The 16,579-nt window shown below is 40.3% G+C and overlaps 1 protein-coding gene across 1 annotated transcript in view; it reads right to left on the reverse strand.

The window, feature by feature from the left end:
• LOC126407912 (tumor protein p53-inducible protein 11-like) overlaps positions 1–16,579 on the reverse strand; it is a 47,801-nt gene that overhangs the window by 10,711 nt on the left and 20,511 nt on the right. Inside the window, exon 3 of the mRNA XM_050073185.1 lies at positions 4,738–4,877. Coding sequence (XP_049929142.1) covers positions 4,738–4,866 — 129 coding nt within the window. The 5' untranslated portion in view covers positions 4,867–4,877. The remainder of the gene's footprint in view (positions 1–4,737; positions 4,878–16,579) is intronic.

A 16,579-nucleotide genomic window follows, 5' to 3' on the forward strand; every position in this document is an offset into this window, starting at 1 on the left:
CAGGAGATACTTGCAAGACATGTCATCAAATGTGACTTATCATGGTTCTGTTTTGCACATTTCTGTATCCCACATTACTTGTTATTCCAAGAACTGGAGTGATACCAAAAGCCTCTCAGATAGCTTTACAGAACTAGCATTTTTTTTAAGTCAAAAATAGAAGAGTAATATATGATGTCATAACTGAAATGGAAAAAAAATAATCTTTGTGTTACTGATTTTTTTTTAGTTTCTTAAACATTTCCTCTTCCCCACGGCTGCTGCTTTGAGATCACAGCAGAGCCCTAAAGAAAAAAACACCCTTGAAGTTGAACTCCTAAAAATATTAAGATAAAGAGTTAAAGACTGCACTGTAAGCTGGAGTGCCTTTACACAAATCCATCTGTGCAGCTGTGATCACATGACCAGCTGAATCAGCCTTCCTGTGCCATGGTTTCAGGGGCTGTTTTTTGACAGGAACACATAAATATTCATGACTGGCATGAGAAATACTCGAAGGGAAATGAGCGTCAACTGATGGCACAGGGTTGGCTTGGGGTGGAATAGAGCGGAAGAGAGTCGGGGAGAGAGGGAGAAACAGGAAAAGGAAGAAATACACAATGCTGTTTGTGGAGAGACGTTTAATCACAGCTGCTATGGCCTGGCCTTGTCATCAGTCACTCAGTCAGCTACACTCAGTAAACAAAGGGCAACTTGTCAGCAAGAGAGCATGAAAAATATTCGGGAGCAGCAGAAGTGCAATCTCTTATCCACCAAACTAAAACTTGGCTTCTTATTTGATGGATGTTGTCAGTTTGTGCAGTCACATTAAGAAGATAATGATCACCCTTTCATGAGTCTCAGTGGGAATCCTCTGGGATACATAACATACACAAACCATTAGGGTTTGTCTTATCTATAAAGGCCTGGGCTCAAGCTTGGTTGCTGCTTCATGACCTGAGCTGAAGTAGTGTAACAGTGGGTTGAAGATGCTGACAGTGATGTAAGGGGCAAGTGGGGCCATATTTCTTGGCACACGTACACTCATATATGCAGTGATGTTGAAAGGCTTTTCAATAGTGAGTCCCCGAGACCTACAGATGGTCATTTGAGTGGATCCCCAATAGAATTACTGTTTTTTTTTAGAAACTGTAGTGTTAAACTGTGTCGATAAAGTCTGTTACAATTGAACGACAACATGTTAGTCATGACTGCGAAACAACTTTTACACTGTGTTTGATTTAATATGGTTATATCTGTGGTTACATTTATGTAGGCTATGTTGAAAAAGTATCCAAAAATGTACTAAATACAACCCCAAACCATTATAAAAGGCTTCCCCTTTCAGTCTTCCACACATTTCCCTAAATCAGATTCACATATCATTTAAAAATAACTTTTTTTCCATCAAAATTTTGTCATGTATATACAATTACTATTTTTCAGTAGTTAGTTCCACCCCAGTAACAAGTGGACAAGAGCCATTTCACAATTGCTGACACAAAAGCACTGTGACTTTTAACTATGCATGTAATACACGGATTTACAAACGTTCCAAACTGTTCATTAACTGTTAGTTGACCTATATTAACAGTCATCGTAACAAACTTTCCACGATTCTGTTTGATCAAGCTGTTAACTTATTGAATTCACACATGCCCCAAAGCAACTGTCAGCAGACTCTTATTTCACTGATGGCACAGATGGAAACATACAGACGATACAGGATACAAAGTAGCTGGCATGTGGTAACGTAAAGACCTAGCTTACACAGTAAACTAGCGTGCAGTAATGTTTACGTTGCTTGGCAACAGTCCAGTCCCAGTCAAGTTGCAGAACTAATTGTGTTGGTGGAGCCTGTTATTACTAAATAAACAAACAAATCTATCGCTCATTATTGCTAACTAATGAATGATGCTTGTAGAGCTGTTGTATAAAACAGTCTCTCCACAAAATCGCGATCATAATAATTAACGCAAATTCAACAAAAGTCCGCAATATTTGCGGGGACTTGCAATTTTTCAAAAGTCCCTCTATTTTCTGCATTTTTCGGCTGACTGGAAGTCGTCGCGCATCTGACGTCATTTGAAACCTCATCAGATGTGTCATCAAATCACGCTACATTGCAGTATGGAGAAACGCTCTGTGTTGAGAAGTATCTGCAGTGTTTAAATGCATACAATTTGTGTTGAATTTATTAAAATATTATGTTTACAGAAGATGTGCATGTTGTTTTACAGTCACATTGTCTGGTCTGAGAGCTACAATATTCACTCAGGATTTTTTATTATTGGAATCCATGTTTTAAAACTAATTAAATAAAACTAAAGAAGAGAACTATAAAAAAAATTGCAGCTATTTTTGTAATATTCAATATGATTATTATAACAAGCAATCTGGAAATCCATCCCCCCCCCGTAGTTGTCTTTCACACAGGGCTGCCGACAGATTCTACAATGTAAATTGCAGAATCTGTCTTGAGAGATTATATAGCAAGCAAATCTTTTTTTTTTCCTCCTTTTGTCATCAGCTGCAATATTTGTCATTTGCCGTAATTTCCCGCAAAACAAATCACATAAAAATGCAGCAATTTTTATCGAAATTTTTTGGCCACAAATTCAAGAGTTTTTTGCTGCGAGATCCTGGAGGGACTTATAAAAGCAATATCACACTCATGGACTGAATCATACTTTTAAATGTTAGTAATATCACACAAGCGAGAGTGCTGTTGTATTGCGTATCGGCACAGCTGTGATTCGGTCATAGGCACAAGACCGTAGGGTGATATTTAATACATCACCACTCCCTCTTGTCTGATATTGCTAACATTTGAAATTGTGACTGAATCCATGAAAATCTAAATAAACTACTGTATAAATTAATGGTTTAACATTTTGAGAAATATTCATTTTTGTTCTGATAAGTTTTAACGTTTTCCTTTCACTCATTGAGAATATGAACGAAACAGGATCTCGTCTTGCACAAGATGCATGCTCAGATGGTAAGAATATTGCGATTGCCAGAGAAAATATTTTTCAACACAACGCGTCTCTTGGACTGTAGAGCATCACTGGGTCATCATCTACATGAGTGAGTACAACATTAATCAGTGGCTATGTGAGTTTATTTACCAACACCAAGTTTGTGGCCTTAATTGTTGAATTCTGCGTGCCAAGGATTAGTCTTGTTGCAGCGAGGTAGTGATTTAGTCTCACCCATGATGACTGAGACCATGAACACAGGATCTCGTTTGTGCGTGATGACAAACAGTGACTGATGAATCATTGTTTGTTTTGTTTTTCTGACAGCACCATTTCTTTAGTCACAGATTTGTTGTTCAGAATGTAGGGCTATAAGAAAAAAAAAATAGGATGCATCCCCTGGACACATTGATTGCATCAGGGATGTAGGATGTATACCCAGCAACATCACTGCATGTGGCAGCACAAATCCAAAGCCTATCTCTTACTGACGTATAAGTAATAGGAACAGTATTTTTATCTCTCAGCAATGAAAGAGGCAGGAAGAGACAGTCTGCGGACTACAGGAGCACTTCCCTCCTTTGTTTACAGGGACCGCCAAACCAACTCTTGTTATTCAGCTAACTGTGAGGTCCCATGGGTCTCTTTACCACAAACACTTGCAGCAAGGATAAACTGAACAACTCAAGAGTAACAGCACAATGCAGTTCATTGTACGAGCAACAGTTTAATTTCTAAATTAGGGTCAATGCCACGGCTAAATAAGGAAACCTGCTCTTCAAAACAGCACGTACAAGAGACCACATCAGCCAGAGTATTGTATTACTGTACTTTACCTTGACTGTTGCTGGATCACCATTCAATTGTTACAGCCCGTATCTAACCTAAATAATCTTGCTCAGATCAAATAAGCTTTATTGACATGGGTGTGGAGGCATTAAGTGTTTCTCTTTCTCTATCAGTGGGCTTTGTGAAAGGGATCTGAGTGGCAGATGTCTGGGTTAGGCTCCTCGCTAAAACATTGAGAGAGAAAACAAACACTCAGAAGGGCTGAGAAAAGGGGGGCGACATCTCATCACGAGCTATCAGCCACCACCGTATGCCTTCTCCCTTCTGTTCTGTTCCCTTCTCCCACTTGCCTGATTAATATTTCAGTGGGGAACAGTCAGCTCTGCCTCTGCTCATTTCAATGCAATCTGATAAAAAATAATCATTAGGATCTTGATATCTGAGCCCCCTGAAACGGAACAAGACTTTATTGTCAATCTGCAACTGTGCTCTGCATGCATGAATAAACAAGTGTTTCGCATCTCCTGGCATGAATCGTGTGTGCTGTTGTGTTTTGGTATACACATCACTGTAAACTGTCTATATGAGTGCGCACATACACGAGGCAGGGATATAATACACACGATGCAAGAGGCAGGGAGTCTCTCAGGGGAGCCGGTCACATCTCAGTGGAGTTGCGGGAGCTCATGGGATTACGTGATCCAGATTCATTGAAGCATGAGGAGCAAATGCACACAACGGGAAACAATGAGAGTGATGAACCAATTAGCAGTCCATTGTGGCTTTTAAAAGGAATCCATAGCTTCTCTTGGTGTTAATGAATGCATCTGTGGTTGAGTGCCATTTTTACTTGTGCATAACTGCAATATTATGCATTTGACCGATGATGGCTTTACATGCGCTTACATTTATAACTAAGCGCGGGCTAAGTGCCTGCATCACTGCCATATTGAATAACAAAAACACAAATCATGTGACTTAATCTGACCTTTGAGCGGTGCACTTCGCCATCATCATCCTCCCCGCCGACTCCAAGGATCTTCCGGCTCTTCAGGCGGCTTATCAGATCTGTCTGACTGTGCTTCTTCATCAGAGGAGGGTGAGGTTTAGACGCCATGGTGCACACACCTGACAAAGAAGTGAAAAGAGAGATTCACAGTTAGAGAAGTAAGACAGCAAGCAGTGTGTGTGTGTGTGGCAGTATTGTTAGAGGCAATACATGAAATAGAGGAAGACCAGGAGAGAGAGAAGAAAAGCTTTTCCTCTGTTAGTGACCCTCACTCCGAAGAGGACACCTCTCTGCAGCACAGGCAGGAAGAGGTATCTACCAATCTACCAATAATCCCCTCGAGGACTTTATGCAACACAATTACATAACACGGGTCTCGCAAATACAGGCAACCCATAAAACCTTCCTCTTAAGTCAGACTGTAGACAGAGCCAGATGTCCTCTAGGTCTGCCAGAAGGCCAACAGATGCAGGTGCCTGCTCAAAGAGCCAATGGATTTAATATTGACACAGGGTACACAGGCACACACACACAGGTGTAAATGGAGTCTGGGCTTTCTGAAGATTGAGGGTCTCGCTGTCCACATCAATAAAGGTCCTCTGATGGTGAAAGGTGGTGGCTTGTATCGTCTATACAGAAATATACCCTAATTTCCGCTACAGATACATTTATATGTCACATAAAATGAATTATAGGGCTGCACGATATAATTTTTTTAATCAACTTGTGTGATAAACACTGTGTGAAAGACCATGACATTGCACTCAGGGATTGTTTTGAGTTAGATGGGAGAGCATTTCTTTTTTAAAGATATTTTTTGGGCATTTTTAGCCTTTATTTGACAGGACAGACAAGTGTGAAGGGGGAGAGAGAGGGGGAGTGACATGCAGCAAAGGGCCACAGGCTGGAGTCGGACCCGGGCCGCTGTGGCAACAGCCTTGCACATGGGGCACCTGCTCTACCACTAAGCCACCAACGCCGCAGATGGGAGAGCATTTCAATAGAAAACTGCAATTTTAATTATTTTTATTATTGGTGCCTTTTGGGCTCAGTTAAATGAATTCAATAAAATAATTTTGAGCATAATTCCCTTTGATTTTTCTAATTTAACAAGCAATTTGTTGTATTTTAGCAGCATATTAAAAGAAAGGCAGAACTGAGTAAACTTCAATACTTTTTATTTGTTTCAAGTAATATACTTATTGCGATATTCAACGTTAATGCATATTTACCTCATATTGACGTACAGCCCTAATGAATAGTCAGTGACCTCTATTCCAACAGTCTACTTTCTTCCTTTTGTTTTTTTTTTTTAAAGTTTGGCACATTTATTTTTGTTTAAAGCTCTCAGCATGACTCATTTTTATCCCCAAATGCTGCTGTGATTTAAACAGACTAAAGCTACACTGCTGCACAGCCAGACAGCTTTGTTAGTTTTTCCAAGTAATAAAAAATGTATTTCACAAATAAGAAACTTGTGAAAAATGAACTCTGCATACCCTTTAGAAGTCAGAAAGTTTGTCACATTAAGAATAAAACCGTGATTCATGCATTCTCCTGCATATGTTTGAGTCAAAATGGTCTTCCAGTGTTAATAACTTGGACTTTTAATATTTCAATTTGTCCATTATTATCAACAAATAAAATTTCTGATCTGCACATTCAATCATTTCTTTCATGAGCCATTTATTTGTAATTTTCTGCATATGTTGGCAGCTGACTGTGATAGCAGGATGCACTGCAGTGGTTCTATTGATCAGTTTTAATGAATAGTGCCTGTGGATTTAATGGGGACAAGCAATAGTCAAATCAAGTGAGATCATCATCAACTCAGTAGTGTAACCTCCACTAGTCCAACTGGAGGCAAAAAGACAATAACAAATGTGTGCACACGCACACAGGGAACAGACTGCCTAAAAATTGATGGCTGCTTCATGGGGCGATTCTCTAGAGGACTAAAACAAGAGGAATTATTGAACTACTCTCAAGGATGAAGACACCACCGTGAACAGAGAGGTTTGTTCCCAGGAAAGGAAAACAACAAACAAACAGTGCTACGAGGAAACAACACAAAGTGCTCAGTATTCCACCAATTAGGAAGTGTGTCATCAGAGTCAGAGGCACATAATGGGTATCAAGTAAATATAAACAAATACAGTCTTACTGAGGCCAAATGGCGCAGCGAGGCTGTGTTGGAGAACAGATTGCAAGTGGACACAATATCATGAACACCAAACACGCTGCAGCACTCCGATGCATTAACCCAGGGGCTGTTTCTGTGGAATATATTCCATTTCAGTAATAGCCCAGTCACAGAGGTGTTGATTCACAACATTTTCATTAAATGGCTGTGCGGTTTTATTGGATGTTGTAATGGAATTTGGGCTGAAAGAATTGGTAGCTTAATTAACTGCCAGTTTAATTATTCTTAATTGTTCCAGTTGATTAAACAATCTTGTCAATTATCGAATAGAAAATACAAAGCAGTGGCTGGTTCAAGTATCTCAAATGTGATGATTTGCTGCTTCTCATTCAGTTTCACATCTTGTTTCGATAAAGTTAAATATAAACTAGCTTTACTGATGATGTACATAAACACATGCTGCAGCCATACTGTACTTTGACACCAATGGACTAAGGTCTTCCTAAAACTTTGTTCTCCTTGCCCCTCATTTCCTCCTTATGATGTTTGGCCAGAACTTGAAAGTGGGTTAATCTGAGTGCATTTCTGTCTGTGATGCATATGGCAAGGCTTAACAGCACTGTCTTGTATTGGCATGCATACATAGGCTTGCAATGGTCAGTGAAGGTTACACAGCATGTGTTCAGGCTTCTGTTGTCAAACATTCCACTTGGACACCCACACGGAGCATGAGGCACTAGACTTTCTGTTTTTGCAACTATCAGCAAGAAGAGGCACCACTGAAGGGAAATAAGACAAGAGAAGCGAAAATTTGGAACTAATGGGCAAACCTATTTGTCATAACTGGGACAGGGAATCTGATGACAGGATGTGCAAGGGCTGACACTTGGTAGAAAAAAATAAGATAAGAAAAAATAAGAAGTTGCCTAATTTGACCAGATATGCAGTACGCAGTTTTAAAATCTGGTCGCTCCAATTACAAAAGACATCTTTCCTATTCTTTGCTAAATGTAAAGTTTGAAATGAAAATACACAAGACTCATGTAAGCTTGTTTTTCTATGCTCAATGAGTCATTGCGCGCTCAGAATTATTGTGAGGAGACATTTGCTTCAGGCTAAATTACGTTAATTAACAGATGAAATCGACTGTCTTTTAGATGAGTAATTAAAAAAACTAATTTTACCCAATTTCCCTTCGTACTCTGCATCTTTTCAGTGTGATAAGAGAATAGGCATTGCATATATTGCTACTGTATAATAAGACTGAGACAATATATTCTTTAGCTTCTTTAAATTCCTTTCACATTTCATGCATAAAAGAGACCAATTGTATTCTACAACCTTCCCATTCACAGAGAAGTAAACAAGCAAACACCCACCCTGCTGCCATCGCTACATAATGGTGCTTGTCTGAGGCGCAAAGAGAAACTATGCATTGCTGCAAATGATGCAAAACTAGATCAATGGCATTGTGGCCCCCTGAATGTTGATCTTCTCCACCACCATCAAAATTTGCGACAAAGCCCTAAATACGACACACTTCACCGCCTGCATTGATCAATCACACATCTCTCCACACATGCTAAAATACCATTGCATGTCTCCCCCATTTGAATCTCCCTACTAGTGCTCCTTGACTTGCCAGAGTAATGCTGATGCAGTTGCCTAGCAACTGCCGATGGACAAATAGCTTCTTAATTATTGTGAGCACCTTCCATTATTGAAACCGCCTTTGATGATGAGGTCTCTACTGAGAACCGCCATTGACCACGCCATCACTCTCCTCGCTGTCGAAGGTGACATTTTAGGATTAAGTGAGAGACTTTGATCTCTGCTCAGTCAACTGGAGGAAAGACACGCTCTCCTAATGAGTGGCTTCTTGTCAGCATGAAAGACTTGAAGGGGGACTAACTTTTGCTGCACCTCACTCCTTCAAAATTACAGCTACATATTTACTTAAGCTGTGAATCAAACCACATCTCATCTGGATGTTATAAGCAGCCATACATGAAAATGAAAACAAGGTATGAGCTGAGTAAAACAAGGAATTATTAAGTAAAAAGAAAGAAAAGCTGAATTTAAGAGCAGATCTACTGAGTCCTTTTTTAGGCACCCCAGAGTAAAATTTCAACATGCACAAAGTGTGTATTGAGATGCTGTAAAGATTGAAAACAAAGCTGTGCAAACGACAAGGAGCTGTCTTCAAGTGTGGTTTTGTTTATCATAGTACAGTTTTAAATGGCTTAGAGCTCCACTGACAAAATCTTGACATCTCTACACAGATACCTGAAGATATGTTTTTCCCCAGTGAGATTACAAGTGTCCCTGCAGTGTTAAAGCAATTAGGTGCTCTACAACACTTCAGTGAGGAGGTTGCTATGCATTATAGAGCGCTGATGCTGCTCATCCAGGTGAAGGGTGGTCTCTGTACTCACTATGTTACCCTAAAGTTTTGTTTCTAATTAGCCTTTGATGCATTAAATACACAGGTGCAGTGTTCAGGGGGCTCACCAAAACTCCTTGTGGCCGTAGCCAAAACTGCATGTAGGGATTTAATAGTATCTATATTATTTATAACAGAGAACTAATCATTTAGTGTAATGTCTTAAAAAGATAAAGGAATGTGAACAATTATTATAATTTCTTAACATACAAAACAACCATACAGGTAACAATTACATTGTTGGGTTGATTTTAACTTAAACTTAGCCCACACAGTCAGAAACACAGCCTCTTATTGGTCAACAGACTCAACCCATGGTATCACAGACGGCTAGTGGATGGCTAACAACAACAATAACTGTTTCAAACATAGTAAATGGATCATTTATCACAGTGGACGTTCAGTGTTGGATTTATCATTAAAGTCTCCAAAATGACACCACAGTTCAAGGCTGATCACAAAGTTTCTAAAAGGAATATGAGCACACCAGAAACCTCGCTGGAACGGCACGACAGCTAACGTTAGTTTCTGGGCAAAAATTAGCAAGTCTCACATGTAGCATTCCTGAGATATTTCACGTTAGTAACATTATGTATGTCTTGTATAGCACTGTCATCCTGAGAGTTAACTTCAACAGTGTATGGCTGATTATTCTCATTAGTCCTGTTCAGTGCTTTCTGGGGAGACAGATGCATGCAGCTCAGCTGGAAAAGCTCCGCTTCAACGATACAGTACACAATTTATTTTCAGATAACATTACATTAAAGTCAGACATCAAATTTATTTTTCACAAACCCAACAACTGCATGAGGCTTCCACTTGCCTGATTACGTAGTTTATTTGCCCCGCGCAAGCATTAATGTCGAGCTCTGATGCTAATAGCTGGGCTCTGTATGTGGTTTACTGTTGGGTTTTGGATTTTGTGTAAATGCAGTTTCAATGCTAATTCTGGAAATATTCCATCACTCATTGGGCATATTTGGCAAGATGTGAAAATGTACCTGCTGGTATCCTGCTTATTACTTTTTTTGTAAACAAAGCCTCTTTGAAACACTTTCCATTTCCACTGGATTTTTGTTTTTGTGAACCCCAAACCTTAAAGCTCAAACTGCACCTATGATTAAATTCATTTACCTTTGAATATAAGTTATGTTTAACGTGGATATGTGGCCTTTTTTTTACTTTTACAAAATCTAGATTCATTTCAAATAAAAATCAGTGTTCAAGTGCCAGGAAAGGGAAAACAGCCATGTTCAATCCTGCTCGTTTTACAGTTTCTGCCTCTGTGGAACAATTCAACTAAGACGCATTCAATTAAAACAAATTACTGATGAGACCATAAGAAAAGCAGGTGAAATCATAACTTAAGATGCGTTAATATAAAAAGTACCTAGCGTTTAAAACTTTGCCAACATTCAAAAAACCCCTCCAGAACGCTTCACATCTCAGCAATAAAGGAACTCAAACATTCAATAACCACTGCTGTGTAATAATAGAGATCATTTTCGAGAAGACTCAGATATTCCCGGAGTAACTGTTTAATGAAGAAATGCTATTTCTATTCAGGAAATCCTACTTCCCATTTTAGGCATACATTAGTTGAAACAATTTAAAGACCTGGTAAATTAAAAAGGCAAACACCCACTCGACAAATTTCAGCAATAGGAGACTGGTTAGGGAGCCAATCAACAAAATAAAACAGGTACACCCACAGATTCGTAAAAACATTGCATGTGTTATGATGAAATACATATAATACCCTCAAGGCAGCCTTAAGAGGAAGGTGAATCAGTAATGTATGCTGCAAACCCTGCTATTGACGCAGTCTAAAGAGATAAGGCTTCTTTCACTTTCTGTGATCGTGCATGTCTTTGCAGAATATCAATGCATTTACCTCCCAGTGGGACAAACAAAGAGAGGAGACAGAGTCTTATCACAGACGACCATATCAATTAATCACTGTGTGTGGGGAAGAGGCCGGGTTGGTCCACCTGAAGTGCAGAGGAATATCAGCAATAGGTGGAGTAACCAACAAAATCTCTTTGTACCGTCTTCAGGGTTTTGTGACAGAACATGTGCTGTGGAAATGAAAAGCTGCTCGGCGTAAAGAAGATATTGTGGGAGATGTGCGAACTCCCTGAGAGATCTCTGGTAAGTGACAAGAAAGACGTTCTGTAAAAAATAATTGTATCATATGAACAAAGCAGTGTGTGGGTGTGGAGGAGCAACTGTGAACAAATGTGTTACTCAAAATAAGAAAGCAGACTCCACAGCCTGCTCATCTCCTCCTCTTTTCCATAAATAACATAAGACACAGTTGCCCAGTAGCCTCCAAATCCCCTCACCACCATGTTTGGGATATCTTGCAGCATCATATAGTGCCAGGAGAAGATAACGCACAAAACAACACCTCTACCCAACAGACTCAAGCAACAAGTCTGAGCAGTTCATCCTCAATGAAATGTCTGTCTCTCGAGTCCTCGGAATAATTTACTGACCTTAGTCAATTTATTACCTTTCATGGTTACTTAGTGTCGGTGGTATGGATTTATCATTGCCCTGAGGAATACTGGAGCTTCAGCACAGTAAAACTTTAAGCTGACAACAGGAAGATCCAGTCTCCTGTGATCTGATGGGAAAGAAACACAAGTAACGTTGACTATTATTGGATTCCAGATGTCCTAATGGTGTTGAGGTGCTTCTCTATGTTGTCTCACTGATGCAACAGTCTAGCTGCCCCCACTGCCGCTGAGGTTGGAGCTGTAAACCAAGAAGAGGAATCTGGAGATATGGAGAACTCCTACTGAGCCGAATATTGCCATTAAATTTGGTACATATATCTCTGATGAATCCTTTTGACAAGAGTCAAAGAGTTTGGTCAAGATTTTCCCATATCCAGTGAATTATCTCAACTTGTACAAGATGAATTGGCACAGACATTCATAGCTCCTAGTCACTGCATCATACTGACTCTGATGATACTCTGACTTTTCATTTAGTGCTGCCACGAGGTTGATGAAAACTTTGTTTTTCTTGCAATGATCCGGTGAACGAAGAATCCAGAAATGGAGGAAATTCTTGATGAATTAAAGTCATATGCAGCCATGTCGATTTTTTAATGTGATGAGTACATTCCAAACAGACAGCTCTTTCTGACGGGGAACTGAACTAATTGGGAAACTTATCTATGGTCTCTTCAAAGCCAGACTCCACTGAAATAAAATTGGGCATATCGTTAGTTCAGGCAGGACACAATGTCAAGCTCAGTTCATATCCAAGTTACATCTGCTGATGTCAAACAGCCCAGTCAACTGATGGAACAGCTGATTGATGCAAGGGAGTCAGCTGATATGATGATTCCTCTCTATGCAACCAACTGGCAAATCTCATTCAGGGCGCCCTGTTTAAACTGCTCTGGCCTGTCTACTGTTGCTGCTTCCTCTACAAGCCACTTCCTCCACCCCAGCTCCTCCTTTTCATGTTGTGTTTGACTTATCAATGTCATTTCTGTTCGTCACTAATGCTGCTCTGTTCTGTTCACGGGGGTCTTTGCTGCTGCTCTCCCTGCCTTAAGCTTTCCATATAGGCGCATGAAAGGGCAGGGTGGTTTGCTCTCTCTGCCTCAGGCTTTCCTCGTTTGCATCTGGAAAGGCGGAGAGGTGTGCTCTCTCTGTCTTAGGTTTTCCACATAGGCGTGTGGAAGAGGCTTTTGGCGTAGGTCTGAGAAAAGGCAGAGAGGCCCCAGAACAGAGCCATACCGCCAAATATAACACTGCAAATGGAAATACAGTTTTCTTTGACTTAAGTGTTCCTGACTGAACTATAATTTTACCTTGCTGAACAGGAGCTTGTGTGACTTTTAGGGATGGGTACCTTTCACATTTGAACCGATACGGTACCGACACCCGGTACCTGGGAATTGCTACCGGTACGCAACGGTACCTGTTTTCGGTACTTTTTTTTTGCATGTATATGTGGTAATAAAGGATATTTCATTTAGATTTTTTTTTTGTCAAAACTAACATTTATTTCTCAATATCAAACAGAATAAAACAACATCTAACACTGTTTGTAACATAACATCAAAAGGAAGCCTATGTAATTGACTATGAAGCATTTCTTTTTATTGCACAAAATAAACCCACTCCTACTACCTCCTATTCCTCCTCTTTCCCCTCTGGGAAAAATGTGTGTGGGGGAGTGTAACGTTAAAGTTAGAGAATACGAGGAACCGAGCTGATAATGATAACTAAGGCAAGTTAAAATGCGAAGCTAACGTTAGAATGACCAGAACAAAGCCCAATCATCTTAAACACTAAGCTTATTAATTACCTGGAACCGATGTAGCTGATGCCCCTCTTAATCATCGTCGTCATCATCGAATGTTAATCCCACTTCTTCTGCCCCTTCTGCTGCAGATGACAACGAGCCGCTGGCTGCAGGTGTGCTAATGCCGGGAGAAGTAGCCTTAACTTTCAGGCTATCAAATACTGTGCAGTCGTCAGCCTTTAAAAACACCTTGTGCTTGACCAGGTGCTTCCTCAGGTTTGAGATATTTCCGTAGCTGGCCTTGCGTCGCAAATACTGCAGCGAGGGTAGTCTGCATCAAACTTTGAGATATGGAGCCACACCTTCGACCTCTTTCTCTCAACCATGCTGCTTTGTTGATAGCTGCCACTGATGTGATCAAGCTCTCGTACGTACAATGCTGCATTCATGATAGGCAGTGAAAACGTCACTCCTCCACTCTCGAAGTCCCTAGGATGCATTCAGGTACCGAAATGCAGTACTGTTTGATTTTACGTGAATCGATACTCAGGATTACAGGCCTAATTCGGTCGGTACCAATAAAAGTACCGAACTCGGTACCCATCCCTAGTGACTTTGGTGTTTTAAAGGGTTAGTTCAGATTTACCATGATCACAAAATATCACAAACAAACTACTGATGGAGGCAGAGGTAGACCAGCAGCTGTCTTGTCTGGAGTCTTGTTCTGAAAAGTTTCACTTAAAGTTCAGTTTCCCATCAGAAAGGGCTGTCTGTTTGGTAAGTACTGAGCATATAAATGGATTACACAAGACTTGGAATATACTGCATGAGTTGCGTGTGAGTTTGTAAATGGATGTTTTTATATATTCTGCTGTTGTTAAATGTGATCACCTATGACTATTCATTAATAAAGTTTTCTACACAAAGTCAACGTAACGTGGAGTGAAGAACTGATATACAAATGGTCATTAAGGGGCTGATTTATTCCTTTAAGATGTCTGGTCCTTTCATTCTCAGCATTATCCCTGCATCAGTATTATGTGATGACTAAAATGCATCAGCATTTGACCTGTGTTGGGTTGTTGATAGCAAAAGTAATGGGAAATTCTTCTGATGATTATTTGTAGTCATGTTATCTAATCATTATATCTCTGATTATGTGTGACAACATCCAATAACTGAGAGAAACTGAGGCACAAGTCTTCCCTGACGCATGCCAACATGACTGTCTGGTGCCCTAAGGCGAGAGAAGCTTGGTAACTGTGGGACTCCACTTTGAAGTCTGTGAGTGCTTCGAATTTCCACAACAACCTCAGATATCTACTGAACAGTGACAAACTGATTCATTCCCACTACCTCCAAGAAATGTTTACAACATCCTTTCTGGATAGATATCTGCAGCGTGCAGCACCACGAGCAATTGTGATCAGAACAGAAGGTGTCAAAAGTGCTTAGATGGAACGGGAACAGCATGAGGAAAAAGCATTGTTCACCTAGACGATGTGTTCGGCATTCAAGATTTGTCACTTGTTCAACCATGCAGACACAGCCTCCCTCTTTTATCTGTCAACCTCCTTCTGGAAAAAGTCAGCATTAAGATATTCGTGCATATCCAAAAACCTGCTGACATCCGAATCTTTCACAATTTTTAAAAGTAGGTGTGTCTCTTCTTCTGACAGGAGATGTGGGCATCTGTACCCCAGCCTAGTAAACTGTTGGCGAGTTGGTTTGTGTGCGACAGATGCATGGCAAACTGCAGTAAAATCCCCAACTAAGACACATATTCTGAATGTGCTGTTCAAAGAATGCTCCTAAAGCCTGAATAGTATCAGCATATCCTACAAGTCTTAATCAGACAATGCTACATTTGGAAAAAGGCCTTATTCATAACATCCCAACAGAATATGCTGCTTACATGACCCACATCAAATTCAGAATGATGTCATACTCGGAATACAAGTGGAATATTCGTGTGCATGTAAATGTAGTCATTCAGAATAAAAACTGAACACTGCTAGGATTAGTTGCAATTATACTGTAATAAACAGTAAACAGTGCAGGTGTTCAAAATATTGTGGTAACCTCCTGTGTGCTAGATTACTTGTAGCATCAGGAGCAAAAACACAGGAGACAAAACCCCTCACACCATGTTGTGCAGAGGTAAGAAAACTACTGACACATGACAAGTCTTAAATTGTGCCTCCTCTCTTCGCGTGGCCTGAGTAATCACACATTTGACACATCCAGTTGACCGTGACATCAGTACAGCTCAGTCGAGGGTAGGCACAGGCAACAGCAATCTGCACATTATATTCTGTTGGTGGAGAGACGGATGTGAAGATGTATCGAGCCATCCATGGGTGTCAAATCCCAGATTTCTTCAAATCACCTTAAGTAATGGTCTCACTGCCTAACAGATGCTGGCTCTGATGTGGGGGAAATTACAAATGAGGTTCAGTTGTGGCAAAAGGGCAGAGAAAACAGATGAGGACAGAAAGCAGTGCCTATGACAGCTGGTGATAAACAAAGGACAATAGCGAAGGCAGTGAATTCCTATCTTGAGTTAGAACAGACCACCAATGCATACCCTGGAAACTGTACTCTATACAACACAGTGAAGATCTGTGCACACAGTCAGTCTGCGGAGAGGACTACTCCTCAGTTACTATCAATGGATTATTGTGCCGAGTCCAACAGATTAATACTGTTGAATCATCTGGGAACAGTTACCACGGAATTAAACAGTCGTAATGATTCCTGGGATTTGGAGTTTCCCTGCCTAATATCCAGTTATTACATCACATTGCAGCAAGGGAAATCACCCTCCTGTTGGCTGACTTATTCTAACGTGATTATGTAAGTGTTCCTCAAGTGTTTACTGGGGATCTTTTAGAGTCACAACTACATACAAAGCCGAGTATCCCAGTGGTCATTGTTACTGTAATGAGATGGAAGGTTTTTAACAA

Source organism: Epinephelus moara, chromosome 20, assembly GCF_006386435.1.
Source record: "Epinephelus moara isolate mb chromosome 20, YSFRI_EMoa_1.0, whole genome shotgun sequence".
Lineage (NCBI taxonomy): Eukaryota > Metazoa > Chordata > Actinopteri > Perciformes > Serranidae > Epinephelus > Epinephelus moara.